Source organism: Pogona vitticeps, chromosome 2, assembly GCF_051106095.1.
Source record: "Pogona vitticeps strain Pit_001003342236 chromosome 2, PviZW2.1, whole genome shotgun sequence".
Lineage (NCBI taxonomy): Eukaryota > Metazoa > Chordata > Lepidosauria > Squamata > Agamidae > Pogona > Pogona vitticeps.
The window spans coordinates 76,650,482-76,671,494 of NC_135784.1; the positions used below are offsets into that span (position 1 = coordinate 76,650,482).

The following is a 21,013-nucleotide window of genomic DNA, read 5'->3' on the forward strand; positions in this document are numbered from 1 at the left end:
AACACCACCATTCTTGATTCAAAATGTACAACAAAGGTTTTACTATATGTGGCTGGGGTGGTGCTGTTTTCAGCTGAATAACGGGACATTGAGTCCAGCCTCTCACTTCCTACATGCATTATTTTTAAAATACTGTATCAGTCTCCCTACTACCGAGATCCTACGTAGTTTGTTTTTATAATAGTACACTTCTTCTTTTGGGCAGGGCCCATCAATTAAACAGTTTATGGATATCTTCTCGCTTCCTGAAATGACTTTGCTTTCATCAGTGACTGACTATTTCATGACTCACAATATTGAGTATGATCAAGTTCATCTTTACAAGGATATCAGTGTGAGTATAATTTTAATAACCCCTTTTGAATTGTTTTCTGATTCGTACATAATTTTTTCATAATGCAAAGATAAGGCAAAAAAATCTAGATCCCATTCTCTGTTTTTAAAGAAGGCAGATTTTTTGTTGTTCTCTTAACTGTGTGTGTGAATATTTCATCCTCTAATTAGAATTTTAGAGGATTTCTTTTTACTTGCTTCATGGTTTCCCCTTTAAGTTATTTTCCAATGCGCCATGGACTGACCAATCTAATGATGCTAAGCAACTGTGTAGGTTGTGATAAATTACAGGAGTAAGTTGCTGGATTCAAGCAATCCACTTCAACCTTTTGAATTCCAAGAATAATTTTTTCTGACCACAGAGATCCAATATAGGCACTTAGGTTTTTGTCCTATCTTAGTTCTTTGGATTAATCCATGCTGCTTATGGGCAGCTGCTAGCATTTACGAGAACTTCCACAGTAATGTAGATCACTGGTTCTTAACCTTGGGTTACTCAGGAGTTTTGGACTGCAACTCCCAGAAGCCTTCACCACCATATCTGAGTAACAAAGGTTAAGAACCACTGATGTAGATGCCTCTCCAAGTATTCCAGAAGGCTTTTAATTGAAATAATACCAGCTGTGGGTACGATGGCAATTTTTAGAGTATATATATTGTAATTGCATTTTAATTATTTTGCCTTTTTATTGTATTTTAAATGTTGTAAGCCGCCCAGAGACCTTCTGGTAGTGTGGGCGGCATATAAGTTAAATAAATACATAAATATTTAGAATCTCTTCATGCAAATGAGGAAACGTAGACACACTGTGTGTTTATCAAAAGGTCGATATTAAGGGAAATTCGAGGCTGCCAATATTGTAATAGATTTCTACAGATCTGTGGTTTGACCATTTGGAATCCAGCATACCATTCTGGTCATTATATCTCTGAACTGGGTATTGTAGAGGTGGAAAAGAGGCAGAGCCCCAAGTGATCAGTAGCTGGAGCAGCTTCCCTATGAGGAACAGTTTACAATATTTAGGGCATATAGATTTATAAAGGCAGATAAAGGACGACATGAGAGAAGTTGTTGTTAGGATGTGGGGAAATGGACAGAAAAGTACTTTTCGCTCTCTCAGAGTAGTAGAATCACAGTGCCCCCTCCATGAAGCTGAACCGTGGAAAACTCTGAATAAACAACAAAAAACTTTATAAAATTCTTAAACTGTGGAACTTAAACTGTGGAACTACATTCTTAAACTGTGGAACTTTGCAAGATGTGGTGGGTGCCAGTTCAGATGACTCTGATGTTATTTATTTATTTGATACGTTGCCTTTCAATATAAAGACCCAAGGCAGCTTACAAAATCGTACAAAATAGTTAAAAAAAGATATAGCTAAAAGTATAACAAATTAAAATTTTAAATCTGATTTAGGCATATGATCGTATTAAAGTCAGCACCAAATATTTTAATACAACTTTTAAAATACATCATTAAAAAGGTAAAAACAGAGGAGTACTGTATTGCCTAGGGACGTGGTGGCGCTGCGGGCTAAACCGCAGAAGCCTGTGCTGCAGAGTCAGAAGACCAAGCAGTCGTAAGATCGAATCCACGCGACGGAGTGAGCGCCCGTTGCTTGTCCCAGCTCCCGCCAACCTAGCGGTTCGAAAGCATGCAAATGCAAGTAGATCAATAGGGACCACCTCGGTGGGAAGGTAACAGCGTTCCGTGTCTAAGTCGCACTGGCCATGTGACCACGGAAGATTGTCTTCGGACAAAAACGCTGGCTCTATGGCTTGGAAACAGGGATGAGCACCGCCCCCTAGAGTCGGACACGACGGGACAAAAATTGTCAAGGGGAACCTTTACCTTTACCTTACTGTATTGCCTCACTAAAGGCCTCTTCCTGGGTGACCTGATCAGTTCTCAAAAGCCTATATAAAAACATCAGAAAGGGGTTCTTGCAACCAGGGAGGAGCCACCAAAAACGCCCAGAGAGAATAAGGCTGCCAGTATATCCATGGAGAATATGACACAGGAACAATCACACAGACCTCCTGCATCCCATGTCACGTCCTTTCCTGTGTAAAGTGTCATATCCATTGATGGTGCCGTATACAATGCAATACCAAGTTTAAGAGTAATAAGTATCTACTCTTTCCCATTTTAGGATGCCATTAAAGATGTCCATGTGAAAGGAATGATGTACAAATGGATTGAAAAGGACATGGGTCAGTTAAAGTCTTGAATTGGAGAATTTTGAAGAGTAATGTGCATGGTCTGGCATCTAATGGCACAAGATCGGGGAGGGGAATGTCTCTGTTCCCAAGGCTTGCATGGCAGCTGCTCGTTGGGGCCATATCAACACACGTTCCCCTCCCTACAAAGATCACCAGTCCCACACAACAGTTAGCTTGGGAAAAAGCCTCCCGTTGGTTTTAATAGGAGTCTTTCTTTAAAGTCTAATTACAATGCAGTTAATTACAAGGATGATTTGGGAGGGCAAAATGTAGCATGTGGCGAGGGAGGTTTAATCCTTCCTATCTGTATGACTCGCATCTCTCTTTACTACAAATGTTGCACATGAAAATCCACCTCTGTTGACTCCAGTGAGAGATGCTTGTCAGGGCTGTATTTTTAGAAGGGGTGAGTCCAAGGAGAACGGTTAGGGTTTGTTCAGGGTCCCCTTGTAAATTTGCTCACCAAAGCATGGACTTGGTGGTTCTGCGCAAACAGGCAGTACCTTATCCAGATGCTACTCTTTTCCGTTCTGTTATACAACCTTCTCCATTATGCTTAGCTTCATTCTGTGTTTTAACAGAAAAATACATTCTTCATGGAGATGAAACATACACCGTCCTAAATCGGCTGGTTAACCACAACAAAAAACTCTTCCTTATTACAAATAGTCCCTTTACCTTTGTGTAAGTATCATCTCTTATACATACATTTTAATGAAATAATTCCTCATATTACGTAACAAGTGTGAGAGTGGTCAATCTGTAATGACAGTTCAAATTATGTTTCTTATATTTTGCAAGAATGGGCTTTGCAAAAGAATTGTTATTGTATCCTATTGTAGAACCATGATGGTGGGTGGAGCTTCCATCAGTATAATAATCCTGCTTCCTACCTTCTAGTTCTATATTGTAATTTATTTTAACAAGGGTCACACATTCATATATTCTGATACACCTGCTCATTGCATTAGAATGTTTCTACATTTATAAGTTAGCTTTATATAGGCTTTTCCTGTCCTTTCTTTGGGAGTAGAAGCACGCTCAAATGCTTGTGATTTTCTGCTGCATTTTCTTGAGAGCAGGAATTTGTAGGTGATGTAAATTTCCCATCCCCCCCCCCATTTTCTCTGCAGTGATAAAGGAATGAAGTACATGGTTGGCAAGAACTGGCGAGATCTTTTTGACATGATCATTGTGCAAGCGGATAAGCCTAACTTCTTCACCGACAGACGCAAGTACGTTGATGGCTTTCTATAGGGCGCCTCTGGTGGCAGAGCTGCAGAGCAGGATGGGATGAGGAGCATCTCTTCCCTTTGCAGCCTCCACGTGCCCCCAAAACCTGCTCTGGAGGGAAGAGGAAGAAAGTGACAAAACATTTTTGACCAGGAGAATTTTTTCATCGGTATACTGCATTTAAACATGTAGTGATCACCATGGTGGCAAATGTGTCTTTTGCATTTCCTTTTAGAGGGTAAAATTTAAAGTGTGGATTGGTATTTATTTTATAAAGAGGTCCATTTCTGTTCTCTTGCTTGCTGGGATTAACTCGTGTCTGATAAATTCTCATAGTAAACTCAGATGATTTCAGCACGACTTCACCATCAATCTTCAGAATTCTGTTTTGTTGGCATTGTGCTCATCAGCTAAAGCCATTCATGTGAAATCTTTCTCATGAGTAATCTTAAAGCTTTTGCATTAAGATATACTAAGGACTTGCAGGCCTCTCACATTGGTTCTACGACTTCTTGCAGACCATTTAGAAAAGTGGATGAAGAAGGTTCTCTTCATTGGGACAAAATAAGCAAACTGGAGAAAGGAAAAATCTATAAGCAGGTAATGCTCACATTATAGTTTTCTCGGTTCCTCTGCCCTGTAGAAGTGTGGTTCGTGCAGTCTAGAACCAAAGCAAGCATTGTCTTTAAAAGCTTGTAAAGAGGAAGCTAGAAGATAATTTTTGTTGAACCTGCCAGTGAAATTTTTAAGAATCTACAATGATCTGTGTGGATATAGGAAAGACTTTGTGAATTTTTGTCATATGTACTTGATATATGTGCTACGTGTATAGAAAATTCCCAGTTGGCAAATTATTTTGGCCTATAGCCCCTCTCCTTCTCCCCCCTCACCCCAGATGTTGCTCCAAATGTTGGGTTGTTGTTGTTGTTTGCAAGACTTTGGCCTTAGAAATCAGCAAACTAAAGTCTGACCAACTTCAACATAAGAACTGAATCATTGGAATAATGAGAAAATGAGGTGCATGGTTGATTGTAAGTTTCTCTCTTGATAGAAGAGATGCCGCTATTAGGAAAGTTTTCCAGAGCATGCCTTTTCAACAGCAGAAAATATTATTAATCTCACATGAATATAAGCGATTTGAGTTTGGATGTATGTTGCAGACTACAGGACTTTGATTTTGTCATGATTAGGACAAAAGCCTATCTCACAGCCATAAATACTCCCACTCCCAAGCCAACTACGCCAGAGTACAGGTTGCTGTCCTCTAAAGATGTCGGCCACAGAGACTGGCAAAACGTCAGGAAGAACAAGCTTCAGAACACGGCCAAAGAGCCCGAAAACCCACAACAGCCACACGATTTGTTTGGAAACATACTTTCTCCTGCAAAGAGCAGTAATTAACTGATCCCAGCCTCATAAACTAAATGATAAATGGGGACCAGCTAGCACTGCGGCTTATACTGCTAGGATTCCCAAGGACAGGTCTGGTGAAAACATGCACAGTGGTTATGTATGCAAAATCAACTCATTGTAGGTGCCCTTTCTCCCACCCCCATCAGAAGAATATCTAGGCCTTAACAAGAAAGCCAGCTATTCTGAGAGATCTGGAAGGATAGCATGCTAGAATTAGACCCAGAACATCAAGATTAAAATTGCCATCCAGCATAAATGTAGTGCGTAACAAATCACTTTATTTGCAGTTCTCCAGCTTTATAGTGAAGGTGAATGAGATATGAATGTTACTCATTATGACCTCAAGGGGAAAAAATATGAATTTGCACAAGAGATCAGATTATAAAACAGACTTTCAGAAATCCCCATTTCCTTCAATTTGACAAAAGTTCCCATGAGAACTCCTTAAGCTTCAAACCATGGAATTTTTCAAATAAGCAGCTTACTAGGAACAAATGTTTTTCCTTTGTTTTCCTAGCTCAATAGAAAAATCAGAGTACCGAGAGACTTATTTTTTGACCTTTTCAAGAAAGGCGTGTTATGTTTTTCCTTGCAAAAAAAAAAAAAAGAAATTGGATGCTCTCACATTCCTTTTTCCTCCCTCCATTTCAGGGCAATCTGTTTGATTTTTTGCGGCTAACAGGCTGGCGTGGATCCAAGGTCCTTTATTTTGGTGACCATTTGTACAGTGACCTTGCAGTAAGTTCATCCTGGAACTTTCCCCGCTTCTGATCAGATCAGGGTTGCTTAATGTTCTCTGCCTGCTACCAGCATTTAAGGAGGGCTTCATTACTTCTTCCACTTCATTTGTCAGCACTGTATCTTTCTGGAACACATCCAGTCTTATGGTTTTAATTCTGCAATTTTGGAGTGTGCTCATATCCCTTTGCGTAGTTGGTTCCCTCTCATCCTCTCCCGATTCAAACTAAAAAAAAGCATTACATATACTGTATATTGGCTGTAAATGCGATATACACAGGGAGAAGGTTCTGTTTGTATATAGAGTAGTAAATTTCATTATTGCTTCCATTAGAACATTTGATGCTATTAAGCTACTCTGCTGCCTCTCTCCCACTTTTTTAATTTTTAGGATCTCATGCTGCGTCATGGTTGGAGGACTGGAGCCATTGTTCCAGAATTAGAAACAGAAATCCGGATCATTAATACGGAACAATACATGCACTCCTTGACTTGGCAGCAGGCTCTTACAGGACTTCTGGAGAGAATGCAGGTAGACTAGACCACATTATGTTTATAGGCCAAACTTAGCAATGGAATAGATAACAAAATAGTGCACCTTCATATTGTTATAGTTAGACTTTTAAATATTTTTTTAAATTAACAATATTAACAAGGACAATATTAATATTACTTATCAATATATTTATTCATATATTTCCTTCTCTATCTCCTGTGGCAGAGTCGTAGTTATATTCCAAGTATGTTATAAATATAATATGAGCAAATCTCTCCAGTTCTGGCCCACCTGCGCTGGTTATCTGTTATGTCCCAGATTAGGTTCAAGGTTTTGACTCTGGCATACAAAATGCTCCATGGTTTTGAACCACATTGTTAGAGTGTCTGAGCCCAATGTCATTTACCCGACCCACCAGATCATCTCAAACCAGGCTCCTCTGGGCAGCCACCCCAAAGGAGACCCAAAAGTCTTCCACTAGAGACAGGGTCTTCTTTGTGGTGACCCCAACCTGGTGGAATCAGCTTCAGGAGGAGCTATGCCTGTGTTCCTCCCTTCTGACATTTAAATGAAAACTTAAGACCTTTAGGGAGACTTTTTATACTGACCTGGGTTGATATCTTGCTTATCTCCTGTTCTGATGCGTTTGTAACTTGTTTTGGTGCCATTATGCACCAAAACTGTGAGCGTTTTTAAGTGTTTGTTTTTGATATTGGTTTTAACCTTCTGGTAACCCACCCAGAATAGTGGATCAATCAATAATGGATCAAGCTAAAACTGTGCTCACGACCTGGGGTTCAAATCCCAGGTAGCCGGCTCAAGGTTGACTCAGCCTTCCATCCTTCCGAGGTCGGTAAAATGAGTACCCAGCTTGCTGGGGGGGCAATGTGTAGCCTGTATAATTAAAAATTGTAAACCGCCCGGAGAGTGCTTCTAGCGCTATGGGGCGGTATATAAGTCCAATAAATAAATAAATATAAATAAATCAATCCTGTATGCTTCAAGGAGAACCTTATTGTCTGTTCTATTCATATAAACAATTAAATGGTTTCAACCTGTTGCAAGAATTTTGGTGGGTAGTTTTTCTTGCAGTGCATGTTGTGATTGATACCCACTGCATGTTCTTCTATCTTTTAACTGCAGTCTGTTTCACAGCTACCAGAAGATGGTCTCTTAAAGGTTTGTGTAAAATTGACTCACTCTCCACTAAGATAAGGATAAAAAGTGCTAGTTCCCGGGGATTTAGTAATTGACTGATTTGTAATTTTGTTTGTTTTATTAAACACCTCTTTTCTAAAACTGTTCTGCTTTTTTTTGCAAAATCTCCCAAGGTGTGTAAATGATCTCTTACATTTGCAGCCTCTCCAACACCTAGTTGACATTGCAGGGTTGATATGTAAGAGCCAAATTGGGGTCAGATGCCATTGTTGGACTATATTCACTGCAGTCTCATTGAAAATAATTTTTATTGACACAAAAAAGATAGATGAAATGGGGTAAAATCATCATCTTAATTGAAACAGTATGTTTTGATAGTGATAGGCTATATTTATCCCATCTCTCATACCTAGTTCAATTTTTCCCCAAAACCTGCGTACTTGGATCTGACAAAAGTAGCAGAATTTTCAGCTATGAAGATTCCTAAATATTTAAAGCCTTTTTTTTTGTAAGTGCAGCTTTGAACTTGTGAGAAATTAAAATTTGTATTGAAGGGGATATATTAAAGCACATTTAAAGCCAATTTGCTAAATTTCACTTGGAGTTCTGCAGTCTCAGAAAATTCCTCTGATTCCTTTAATATACAGGGGATCTCTTTTATAGGATTGCTTACCGTTGGTATCATTTCTTCAGCATTTGAGCTGGAGATGTGAGTTGAGCTTCTAACATGCATCCTCTGAATGCTCCCTTTCTTCGTTATATGTGAAGCTAAAAATTCTATCATCAGAGTGAACAGAAGGGGCGAGAGGGCACCCCTGTTTAGTCCCTTTCCAAACCTGAAACTCTTTAGAGTCTAGGTCATTCGTCTGGGCCATATAGATGCAGTTAGGCTTTTCATTATCTTAAGCTCAGCAAATACACTGGCTGCATGTTCTTGTTTGTCCTTTTTTATCTGTGTCTGTTAATAATAACTTGGGGTTAAAAAACACCACCCTGCAGTTGCCTTAAGGAATTTCCAGAGGCAGAGCTGTGTTATCCTGTTGAAGCAAAAGTAACAAAGCGCCTTGCAGTCCTTTCATGTTAACAGGTATTATGATAAGCTTGTGTGGGCATCAGTTGTCTCCATCAGACATAGCTGAAGAGTTGTGCTGCTAGCCATGAAAGGGTAGGCCAGATAAGACATGTTCACCTTCAAGGGGCCATCAGCTGGTTTGATGTCTCTGCTACAGACTGGTATCCGCACCTATATTTCTCTTGGTAGACATTTGGAAAGGTCACTTTAAAATGAAATCACGGTGGTTGTATGCTTTTTTTGTAATTTTGACCATTTTAATTTCAGATGTATCAAGATACAGAATCTAAACAGGTGCTGCTCGAGTGGATGAAGGAGCGACAGGAAATTAGGTGACCCATGATCACGCTTTGCTCTCCCCCTCCCCCTCCTTTAGATTGCCAGAAGAGTTTGGAGAAATATTTTATGAAGTGCAAACACAAATTTGTTTCGAATTAAATAGGACACAGTTATCAGTAATCTAGAACAGCTTGTACAGTGGTGCCTCGCTTAGCGATCGCTCCATTGAGCGATGAAATCGCTTTGCGATGGACTTTTGGCCATCGCTGGAGCAATCGCTTAGCGATGTCCTCTATGCCTAAAATTCGCTTTGCGATGATCGCGGGGGAGTGATCATGGCAAAATGAACTTTTTAAAACAGCTGATTGGCGGTTCCAAAATGGCCGCCGCTATGAAGGAATTTTGCTCTAAGGTAAGTTTTTAGCCCATAGGAATGTATTAAACACGGATTAAATCACTTAGCAATGTTTTTTCTGGAATGGAATAACATCGCTAAGTGAGGCACCACTGTATTTAGCAAAGCATTTTCATACTGCAAGAAATCCATCCTTTCTCATTGGATATCATTCCTCCTTAAACCTAGCACAGTTTGCTTTGTTGCGTTTTTGATAAGTTTGGACAAGTGGAGAATAGGTTGAAGCTTCACTGTGGTCAGACACACACAGAAACCAAAGAAACTGGAATTCTAGTTTCACCCATAGAGGCTGGGCTTGCCTTCAGATTCTGGGATGTATGGCAAAGAAGACATATGGTCCCCAGATTCTCTGCAGTTCATTTGATTGTTTTATACATTTCCCACCCTTGCTTTAAGCTGCTTTAAAAGAGGGTGCCAAGTTCTCGTTTACATTGGCAAAATTACTATCCAAAACTTTGGCATTCTCAGGGAGTAGCTTCAGAAGCAAATGGTAATACACACATCCCATGCTTCATCCTCAGTATATTCCATGTCCCAGTGCTTAATACCCAAATCCTCTTCTTTCAGGTCACTTGCCAAGAACCTGTTTAACCCCCAGTTTGGAAGCATATTTCGAACCTTCCACAATCCAACCTACTTTTCCCGAAGACTGATTCGCTTCTCTGACATCTATATGGCATCCATAAGTTGCCTGCTGAACTACGATGTGAACTTCACTTTCTATCCTCGGCGAACCCCTCTGCAACATGAAGCCCCCCTCTGGATGGATCAGCTCTGTACTGGCTGCATGAAGACACCGTTCTTGGAGGAAATGGTGCATATCCGGTAAAAAGTGCCCCGTGGTCTTCATTTGGAACAACACATGTTTGAGAAGCTCCCCCCTCTGCCCCCCTCCCCAGATGCTTCTTAAGGGTTTGCAACTTGGTTACTGTGTGACCACTGGCAGCACTTTGCTTCTCAGCAAGCAGATATCGAAGCTGAATTATGCTTTTTTGAATTCCTTCACTGATCAGGAATAATCAAGGTTGGATCAGAGGTTTTTTTTCTCCGCCCCAAATGAAACAAATGTCTATTGAAGTTCCTTGTTCATTGAAATTCTTCCCAACCTGTGCAACTCTAGGCTTCAGGCACCTTGGAAACATAAACGAAAACAACTAGTATTTCCCAAATTTGTGCACATCCTTTGGGCTATTTGGCCATGTCTGCCCAGGGACTTCACATTTAAGAGTATTTAGGTGTGATAACACAAGCAGATGTACTATAAATCTGTTAACCATGTACAGTACTAGGAGTACCTCCAAAATTTAGATTGTGGTCATCATCCTTGACCACCAGGCTCTGGTGCATCAACTAAAATAACCAAAATTACTGGAAAAAAGTAATAAAATTATGTTTCAATCAACTCATAGTGGGATTGATTAACACTTAACAAGATTTTCAGTACACAGGTACTAAACATTTAATGAGGCTTTCAGTGTACTACAGTAATTTGCTTTTTTTAGAAGAATCAGGTGGGATGCAATAAAGAGCAAACAGTAACTCTGAATGTAAAGTTGATTTACTAACAGGTCCCGTTCTCATCTTATTTTACCCTTCTGCATCCTGCTAAGTTTCTCACCTCACAGAATTCTGGCTGCTGTTCAAAACTTAATGCAATTTCTCATCAGTCTGCCTGCATTTTTGCTTGGTTGTGGGCTGGCTCATATGTTCCACAGGATTGCACCCAAAGACTTAAAGTAGCACTGCCCAGTGAAAGCGCGGTTGGTCATAACACATGTTGACATGTGTTAAGAGCTTCTCTTAACTCTGCATGTAACTGAGTGATGGGTACACATGGGTAAGCCAGCCTTACTTCTAAAAACTGTTTTTCATCACTATGTATTAGTATCTGTAATGGTATCAGTATAGCTTTGGTTGAAATAAATATTTTCTCAGCTGTTCATTTTCATATTTCTATCTCATTATTATTGTAAAGCATCCAAGATGAAATGGCTAAATGTTATATGTTAACTTGACATTTTCCACCCCTCAGCGCTGTGTGCAGGAAGATCTCGGCATAGGGCTCAGTCTTGCCCTAGTCAGTCCCCCTGTATCTGTGGCTAGCGGTGGTACTTTCTGTGCTATCAGGTCTGCCTCTGATACATTCAGCCGGCCTCCCTCTGCTACCACAAAAACAGCCTCCCACCCGTGGTGAGCCCAGACCATGTGAACCGTTACTGCAGTGTTCGTACTTGCTTACTGTTGTCTTCTAAGCTCACTTGAAGCTAATTTACTTACAGAAGGTTTACATTTTAAGCCTAAACTAGCTATGGTCTTGTTCTCTTCTTTTCCCTCAACTGCCTTCTCCCTCTGATGCTGAACCGCAAACACCCAGTTAGTATATTTTCCCAAGCGCACCCCGAAAGCCACTGGGCCACCTACTAGCTGCAGAGCTCTCTTTCCTCAGAGCACTGCCAAGCTCCATTTCGGCTGGCCTTAGGGAGCTCTTACATATCCCACAATAAGCTGAGATGAGGCTTATTTAATATTTCAGTCTGGTTAAAATCTGATGAATAATCCAAATCATCATTAAAACAATCTTACTCAGAAATGTTGTTCTCATGAAAGACGGCACACTGCCACTCAGAGCTGAACACTGCGTTCCCCTAAGCACATACACGGTTCAGTCAATCAGCTGAAGAACGCTTGGACATTCTCCTGCGATGCCAAAGAAACCTCACTGCCAGATTATAGTAGTTGCTGTGGCCATAATTTGTGATTTATGATGGGGGTCAGATTAATAGTTGTTTGTGTATATTTTGTTCCATGTCGATGTTTAAGTCTGAGAAACCAGACTTTTGTGTTCTGTTTAGTTTATTATAAGCTAGGTGGATAGCTCAGTGAATTAGGCCTTTGACTACAGAGCCAGAGGTTGACACACAGACACACACACACCCTAGCAAGCTATTTCTTCTGCTTGGTCATTTACATACAGTGCCAGATTTCTCCCAGAGTACCAGACCGTACAGGCTCCTTTTGTAGAGCCAAGGCTTGGGAAAGGCTCATGGGTACAGGAGGACCAGTGTGGTGCAGAACAACAGCATAGCACACAATGCTGCCGACCTTTGTAACATAAAAATACAGTGGTGCCCGGCTAGACGTTTACCCTGCATGACGTCAAAATCGCTTGACAATGACATTTTTGCAATCACTATTGCGATCGCAAAATGATGGTTCCAACGGGGGAAATCCACTTTACATTGATTAGGAGCCTGTTTTTGCGGCTCCGCGAAATGGCTTCCCTCCCTTCTCAAAATGGCTGCTTTCCGGTTCTGCAAAATGGCTTCCCTCCCTTCTCAAAATAGCTGCTTTCCAGACAGAAGCTTCGCATTACAGCGATTTTTAACAGTTGATCAGCAGTTCTCTATGGGCAATCTTCACTGGACGATGAGGTATTTCCCCCATTGGAATACATTGACAGGTTTTCAGTGCATTTCAATGGGGAATTTTTTTCACTTGACGACGATTTTGCTTAACAGCGATTTTGCTGGAACACATTATCATTGTCAAGCAGGGCACCACTGTACTTCATTATTGTGCAGGCGCTCTATATCTTAGTTTTGCAATTGCAAAACTAAGTTATAGAGTGGCCAGAATAGTGTTGCTTAAATAGCGCTAGAGCATTTATTTATTTAAAATATTTTTATTCTGCCTTTCTCTTTAAAAAGAACCCAGGGTGGATTACATCATTAAAAAGACAATACAGAGAAGCTAAAAATAGTAGGTACATTGGTGCCTCGCTAGACGACAACCTCGCAAAATGACGAATCCACATGACAATGAGGTTTTGCGATCACTATAGCGATTTGCAAAACAGTGATTCCAATGGGCAATTTTCGCTGGACGATGATTTGGTCCATGCTTCTTGGACCATTTTTTTGCAAGACGATTTTTATAGCTGATTGGTGGCTTCGCAAAATGGCTTCCCTATGTTTTCGGGACCCATGCTTTGCAGGACAGCCATTTTAACAGCTGATCGGCGCTTCGCAGAATGGCTGCCCTATGGGCAATTTCACAAAACGGCGACGATTTTTCCCCTTTTGGAATGCATTAAACGGGTTTCAATGCATTCCAATGGGGAAACGGTTTTCGCAAGACGATGATTTCGCTAAACAGCAATGTCAATGAGATGGATTATCATTGTCATGCGGGGCACCACTGTATACAAATATTTTTTAAAAGTGTTAAACAAGTATTACATTAAAAACTAATAAAATCAATACTAAAACACATTTAAAACAACAGAGCACAGCCATTCATTTAAAAAAACCCTCTCAGACCATTAGTCATTAAGAGAAAACCTGCCTTAAGAGAAAGGCCTTTGCCTGCTTGCGGAAGGACAGCAATGATGGGGCCAGCCTAGCTTCCTATCGGAGGGAGTTCCAGAGTCTGGGAGCAACAACAGAGAAGGCCCTCTCCTGTGTCCCTACCAAGGTCACCTGTTAGGGTTGTGGGACTGAAAGAAGGGCCTCCCCAATGATCTCAAAGCCCATTGAAGGAGATGGGGTCTTTTAGATAGCTTGGACCAAAGCCATTTATAGGGTTTTATAGGTTAAAACCAACATTTTGAATTTTGCCCGGAAACGGATCAGCAGCCAGTGGAGCTGCTGTAATATGACAGTCACATGACATCTTTAACCAGCCCCAATCAGCAATCCGGCTGCTGCATTTTGGATCCTCTGGAGTTTCTGAACACTTTCCAAAGGCAGTCCCACATAGGGCACGTTACAATAATCCAGTCGAGATGTAACTAAGGCATGTGTCACTGTGGAACATACAGGAGAGATGATTAATCAAATCCCCATTGATTCAACAGGCCTACTCTAGTGTGGTTTATTCCACTACTAAACAATAGGATTTTGGCCAATAAATACTAATTCCCTCATAAAACTATGGTTCCATATTTGCATTTGCCGAAGAAATTTACAGCAGAAAATTGTTTGGGCCCTTCCCATGACTGCTGATTCTCCTCTGTTCCATCCTTTTTTAAATGGGACGAGACAAGAGTTACTAAAAGGAGTTTATGGGTAAGGAACATCTTATACATCCCTTTCTATAACTACTTTGCTCTATGGGAAATCTGTGTTTGCCTGAAAGATGTAGTTCGGTCCTGGGGGAAAAATCATATCACCTAAAGGATATGTTTTTTAATGTCTTAAAACTATTATTCCACAAATTCAAAGTTCACTTAGCATGAACAAAGCTTCACATCACGTAATTGCTCAGTAAAAGGATCAGGATAGGATTATAATGTTGCCCAGTTTGTCTTATTCTTTTCTCAAACCCGTCTCTGGACTAGCTTTCAAATATCAATTGTTATATTACCTTAAAAAGGAAGCTTACATAAAACTGAGAACTGAGAACAATCACTTTTGTTCTCATGTACAGTATTGCTAATATTATTAAATCTACTATGCTAATAGTTAAATGGCACATTGACCACAATCTTACACTCTTGTGATACTATAACAATTTGTTTCTATTGTATTTGAAGCTCAGATTATGGTCCTTAATTGTGAGGTGCTCAGATAGGATTATCCTTCTCTTGTAAGTAGGCTGCTCTGTCCAATGCAGGCAATTTGAAAACCAGAGATTGTGAGTAAATAGAATAATAGTTCGATAATTTTGGGGAAAGTTAAACCTGGTTCATGAAGAATGTGTGTTGTGTATTCCACAGTGGTGTGTGCAGCTATTCATACTTGTTTCATCCGCTTGGACACAAAGTAATCAGTCATTAAACATACTATATAGAATTTTTATTTCTGAATGACATTGAAAGTATGGGATGTTACTTCTGTTGGGTTACTATGTGGAACATCATGCTATTTTTACAAAAATAAAGTATTTCACTATAGAATAGACATATTCATGTTGTCTTGTCTTATGTGGAGGGAGGAGAAAAGAAATATAAATCACACAATCAGTATTTAATTATAAGGTAAAGCACATATTTTCCATGTTACATGCCCTCACAGTAACACACTTACCCGTATTTTTCGCTCCATAAGACGCACCTTTCCATAAGACACACCAATTTTTTAGGAGAAGAAAACAGGAAAATATAATCTGTTTTCTTCACTCCTGTTTTGTGGGAAAAAAGTGCGTCTTATGGTGCGAAAAATACGGTACCTACTTCTTCAGATAAATTAGAGACTTGATTAAGGTTTAGAAGACTTGTGTGATACATAAAATTCAGTAGATTATAACCTGGATTCTCTTTTTGTTTGGGGCAGTAGTGCTTCAAACTATGCAGTGTTAATGTATGAAAAAGGTATAACTAGAAGGCGCAATAGTGCACCCGCCCACTGAACAGAATGTAGTTGTAAATGGCCCACTGAAGATTCTCCACTGATCAAACACATTCACAAGTCATGGTATTTCCTAACCTGTTTCATGGGCAAAATTCAGGGATCCTGTACCTGCAACATGACTTCTCAGATTCCTTCCTTTCCTACTGCAAGGCCACCCAAAAAGCCATTCCCGAAGGCCAAAGGACCCTTCAAAGTAGCAGTCAAGACAGCAAGAGAGGGCTACTTTTGGAACAGAAAATTGTCAAAGTCTCTGCACGCATACAAGTCCAAAGGGCTCTTTGAAGCCTGATTCCCTGCACATAATTGTAAGAGGAGGAATAGAATTGAGGTATCTGTTAGCTTCTGCACTTAATCCAAAAGTGACCTGTTAAATTGTCAGCATTGGTAAGGCAGTCATAGAGGTTTACCAGAAGCAAGATCACATCCTGCTTCTTCTATACAACGAAGATGTTTTCCTGCTTACGTGGCTCAATAATGTCCAAGAATCCCATGGGTATCGGAAAAATCATCTCTATGCAGAGAATCCTGAAACCAAGGTGGAAACATACATTAAGGCAATTGATCCAAAAGTGACCTTTAAACTAGAGTTCTGTGATCTTTGTAATACAAGTGACTGTACAAAATCTGGCAATGACCCTTACAAAATCTGCACACTAACAGAGATGACACATAGAATATGCAGTGCCTATGGACATATACGGGTACAGGTTTATTAGTAAGAATCATTTAAGCCTTATGTTTATATGGATCACCAATGCAATCAGTTTTGAGGGCCCAAATAGGATTAACTGAACCATTTTAACTGTTCTACTGAAGGCCATCTGATTATCCTGTGTCAGGAAGCTTAATTCTTTTTCATGTCAGTTTGTGATTTGTAAGATTAATGGAAAAGTGCTCATTTGCTTGTTCTGTTTTCAGTGTAATAACTTGAAGGGATAAAAACGTTGCCTTTTGTTTATCTGCTTAGTAACCATTTGTTAAATTTAAATTGCAGCAACTTGGAATATTTACTAATGCTTGTTTCTGCCCTTACTTTTTTACCTTTGCTCTGAAAAGGGTCACATAAGTCAGAATTGGCTTGGCAGCACATGATTATTGTTATTATGAAGTTACTGAGCAAATGTTTCAGTTTTTTAGTTGGAAAGAAAGTAAATGGTAATGCATGTTTCAGGCCAGCTTATTTGGGGGTTGCCTGGCAGACAAGGTGTCTAATAAACTGAGTGGATTCAAGAAAGAAAGAGATTTGTGCAGGAACCAGTTGTAATTCCAAATAGATAACAAAAGGTACATAACTGATATTTGAAAAATCCCTGCTTTCCTAAGTTTTAATGGAACTCAGCTACACTTTGCAAATATATTTCTCTCAAGAAGAAGATCCAAAGTCTCACCTCAAATGGGTCATAGATGGAGCTGTCTGCTCCGTAAATGGGGTTTGGAATAGAGACCAAGTTTGGGCTCCTTTCTTCCCAGGAAGAAGGCTCTTCATCCTCTAGTTCAGCCTATATGCAAAAAGATTAAACCATGTCTTTAGTGAGTTAGGTATCTGGCTGGGGAATCAGAGGTTTGGAGTTCAAATCCCCCCTGTACCTCCTGGGAGAAGAGCCAGCCTATGTGGCCTTGGGCAGGCTGCACAGTCCCCGGATAGCCCCTCTCCCAAGAAAAGAATGGTAAACCACAGAGTATTCTGTACCTAGAAAACCCTGGAAATGGTCATCATAAGTCAGAATTAACTTGAGGGTACAAAATTTTATTGTTAATATGAGAATTCAGCTAGAGACTGCACATTCATACAGTTACTATAACTACTATGCCTAAAGGTAAAAAAGTGAGCTCGACTCAATTGTATCTGAGGGCTTGGGGTTGTCTGTGGACCTCTTTAGGTTGCTGGACTACACCTTCCACCATCTCTGCCAAGGTCGGAGCACTCCCAACGACTCCAGGTTCCTGTGATTAGGCTAGCAGTGGGAAGGGGAATGGCATTTACTGCTCTCCTCTGGGATGTTTTGTCTGTTTATATGATTTTTTAAAATCATGCTTTAAAAAAAAAACCATTATCACTATGAGTAGTGTGGGAGGGAAATCACTTAAGACTAGCTCCAGGGCAGGGCTAATTGTACTCTTGAGTTAGGGGCATGGTTGAGGGTTCGGAAGCCTCTCTTACCCCCCCAGCCCCCACACACCATGCTCCAATCACCCACTTTTCCCTTCTTTCTGAGTACTGAGAGCATGGATTTGCTCTCTCTCTCTCTCTCTCTCTCTGTGTGTCTGTGTCTGTGTCTGTGTGTGAGAGAGAGATGGAGAAAAAGACACACACACTGCATCTCTTCCTCTGAGATCAGAGTTATCCCCTGTTAAATTGGGATTTCAGATCTTTCCTATAAGATCTGAGATGCTGCTGTAGGGACCACAGAATTCCACTATCAATCTCTGTAATTATAGCTTTGTTGTTGTTTAGTCGTTAAGTTGTGTCCAACTCTTCGTGACCCCATGTGTGAGCAGAAGACAGGCAAAAGGAATGGTGTCAAGATTGCTAATTTTATGGGGAACAAGCACTAAAATGTCTTAAAAATGTTGAAATGCTTACAGAGGATATAAGAGTTATAGCTCTAGATACGTGAGTTGTGATTATAACATGGAGGTTTGAACAGCAATGAACTGCCTGGTAGAGATTACTTCAGGGCAAGCAGATGGATGAGTTGTAACAAAAAAAAGTAACTATTCAGTAGCAATACACTATAAGTCCATTAAAGGGCACTGCAGAGTAATTAACAAATTCTGATATAAACTTAGTTTACTGTAAACCAGAAGAATTGTGGATTGAAACCAGAGATATTATTAGGGAAGAAGGCAAAAAAAAAATTCCTGTAGTAAAAAGAGAAGTCTGGATGGATGGTGAAAGAATCAAAATTATAAAGGACAAGTAGGAAGGAAAAATAAAAAGTAAAAGAATCTTCATTGCAGCTTTTCAGGGACAGTTACATAGAGAGAAAATGAACTATTACAATAATCAGTGCAAATAAACAGAGTAGAACAATGTGGGGGTGGGGAGACAAGAGGTCTCTTCCAGAAGATTCAAGAAATCAATGGAGAAAATTTCCTACAGATGAGTGATATGGAAGGAGCCAAAATCTCCAGGCCTTTTGAAAGTAACAAATGAAAACAGATGACAATTATCAGGAGCTTATCTGCAGAATCCTGTACCTTTGCCTGTAATACACCATACAAGTACCTTGAAATAGCGAAACTGGAATCTTTGGTTCGTTCTTTTGAGGTAGAAATAGGACAATCCAGCAAGAGCTATCAATAGCAGCACTATGGCAACTGTGCTCACACCGATGGTCACAGCAGCAGGAGATTTTACAGGATTCATAACCTGCAAAAATCAGTGTTATAGTATTTTGTTTATATTGTAAAATATTAAAAACACAGAGTTGTGTTCATCCATTTATTCATTACATTTATTTATACCCTATCTTCTCCCCAAAAGAGGAGACAGTTGAGGATTGCAACCTATGAGTTGCCTTTAACCCTGATCCATATCAAGTATTATTATTTTATCTTATCACAATTTATCTTGGGACACAAAAAGGTCCCCCAAAGGAGTTCCAGTACAATACTAGGGTAATCTTGGTTACTGCTGGTGTTAAGTGTCACAGTGTATATCGCAGCAGTGGGTGGTTACTACTAGTTAATGAGTTGCTGCAAGTATCCCTCATTGTGCATCAACTCATGCAAGGCATACAAGCAGCAACTCGGTAGCCCTGTGGTTTACGTCTCTGGACTCCCAGCAGTGTAACTAACCAACGGACTTCTGGCTGCCGTAATAAAATGTCTCAAAGCAAGGTGGTGCTTTCCTTGTCTTCTGCTGTTTCTGTCCAAACATTAGTGTGGAACTCTTTTATTGAAATACATTGATATTTGGGGAGGGAGGGAGGGAGACAAAGTGGAACCAGTGAATAAATGTTAGGTAAGTGTGAGTATATTCCCAGTGATGTTTAGCTTTCATGATTTGTCCCAGCTCCTATTTCAATATGCATCACTAAATCAGTTTTTGTGGAAACTATTTTATACCAATAAGTAAAGCGAGAGCACGGTATCAGCAAGCCATAATATCATTTCTATGTATTTATGTTTATCCTGTTTTTCTCCCCATGTTGGGTTGGACCCGGTGGGTGACCTTATACCACTGAATGAGCACTTCTGTTCATGCAAAGCAATCTTGTTCCAAACGTTGCCAGTTTCCTATGCCTTCTGCAGCTATCCATGTACCATCTCACACCACTCTAGGGGAGAACTGAAGCCTCACAAGTGGCTTTGTAAGGCCAGGAGCCTCCTTGAGTGAAAGTCTGGCCTGGTTCTGTTTACTGAGAACAAGCGCACCTTAAGTTTATTATTGAAAACTATCTCAGTTGTTAATTGGCAAAGCACTCCACTTCGAATAGAACAATAAGTTCAGATCTTACATTATATAACAGAGGAAGGGAATGCACAGTGGATTTATGTGAAAAGTCTGAGACAATATTAATGCATGACCAACCTGATCAGTCCATCTGTGTTGAAGAGGTGTCACCAAAGGTGTCTCAATAGCATGAATTATACCATTGGAGGCCAGTATATCCCACTCAACTATCAATGTATTATTAATCATCTTAGAGCCCTGAAGCAGAAAAAGTGAAAAAAGCCACATTAACAGTTTTTTCCCACTGCAAAGGAAGAACTAGGGATAGGATTTGTGGAATTCTACGATTTCCAGGCCCAGATGTCAATGGGAACCCCCTTGGCAGACATTTGAGGCTGGGAGAGGTAGTAGAAGACAGCAAAAGAGATGTTTTTCTACTGCCGTTGTGTGCTTCATTCTGAGTGAATTGGCTGGGGAGAAGAAGGAGATGTCTTGTCAATTCCACACCTTACTAGGAATCACCTCATTGTAACCTGGGGAGGGTCGTCCTGCTACCCATTAAACTTTCTGAGAGAGCCACTCACTGAACTATCCTCCTGATGGCACAGAAGGTTGGGTGATACCCAGCAAGCACTGGGACTGAGGGAGTGTTCCTTTTTTTCTCTGCAGCTGCTCCACGTGGAATGGAGCAGACAATCAAGTAATGATAGAAAAACATCTGTTTTGCCTTCTTGTGTCTCGTCTCCCAGTTCCGGGAGGCTGCTAGGTGGATTCTAGGCAGGTTCTGGAACTGGAAGTCCTAGAATTTTGAAAATCCCATCCCTCAGAATGATGATTCAATGCATTTAAAAATGATAACGTTTTTTGTTTGTTTGTTTGTTTGTAAAAAAGCACACAGTCTAA

General features: G+C 40.3%; 2 protein-coding genes across 2 annotated transcripts in view; one reads left to right on the top strand and one right to left on the bottom strand.

The window, feature by feature from the left end:
* The window catches only part of NT5DC2 (5'-nucleotidase domain containing 2), a 45,274-nt gene extending 30,011 nt beyond the window's left edge, over nt 1-15,263 (top strand). Inside the window, exons 6-14 of the mRNA XM_072989767.2 lie at nt 206-334; nt 2,488-2,548; nt 3,139-3,241; nt 3,691-3,792; nt 4,309-4,390; nt 5,855-5,941; nt 6,333-6,473; nt 8,935-8,999; nt 9,929-15,263. Of these exons, the coding sequence (XP_072845868.2) occupies nt 206-334; nt 2,488-2,548; nt 3,139-3,241; nt 3,691-3,792; nt 4,309-4,390; nt 5,855-5,941; nt 6,333-6,473; nt 8,935-8,999; nt 9,929-10,190 (1,032 nt within the window). The 3' untranslated portion in view covers nt 10,191-15,263. The remainder of the gene's footprint in view (nt 1-205; nt 335-2,487; nt 2,549-3,138; nt 3,242-3,690; nt 3,793-4,308; nt 4,391-5,854; nt 5,942-6,332; nt 6,474-8,934; nt 9,000-9,928) is intronic.
* Nucleotides 15,142-21,013, bottom strand: part of STAB1 (stabilin 1) — a 127,619-nt gene continuing 121,747 nt past the window's right edge. The window contains exons 66-69 of the mRNA XM_072989761.2: nt 20,249-20,368; nt 18,941-19,084; nt 17,100-17,210; nt 15,142-16,236 (exon numbers count right to left, since the gene is read on the bottom strand). Of these exons, the coding sequence (XP_072845862.2) occupies nt 16,180-16,236; nt 17,100-17,210; nt 18,941-19,084; nt 20,249-20,368 (432 nt within the window). The 3' untranslated portion in view covers nt 15,142-16,179. The remainder of the gene's footprint in view (nt 16,237-17,099; nt 17,211-18,940; nt 19,085-20,248; nt 20,369-21,013) is intronic.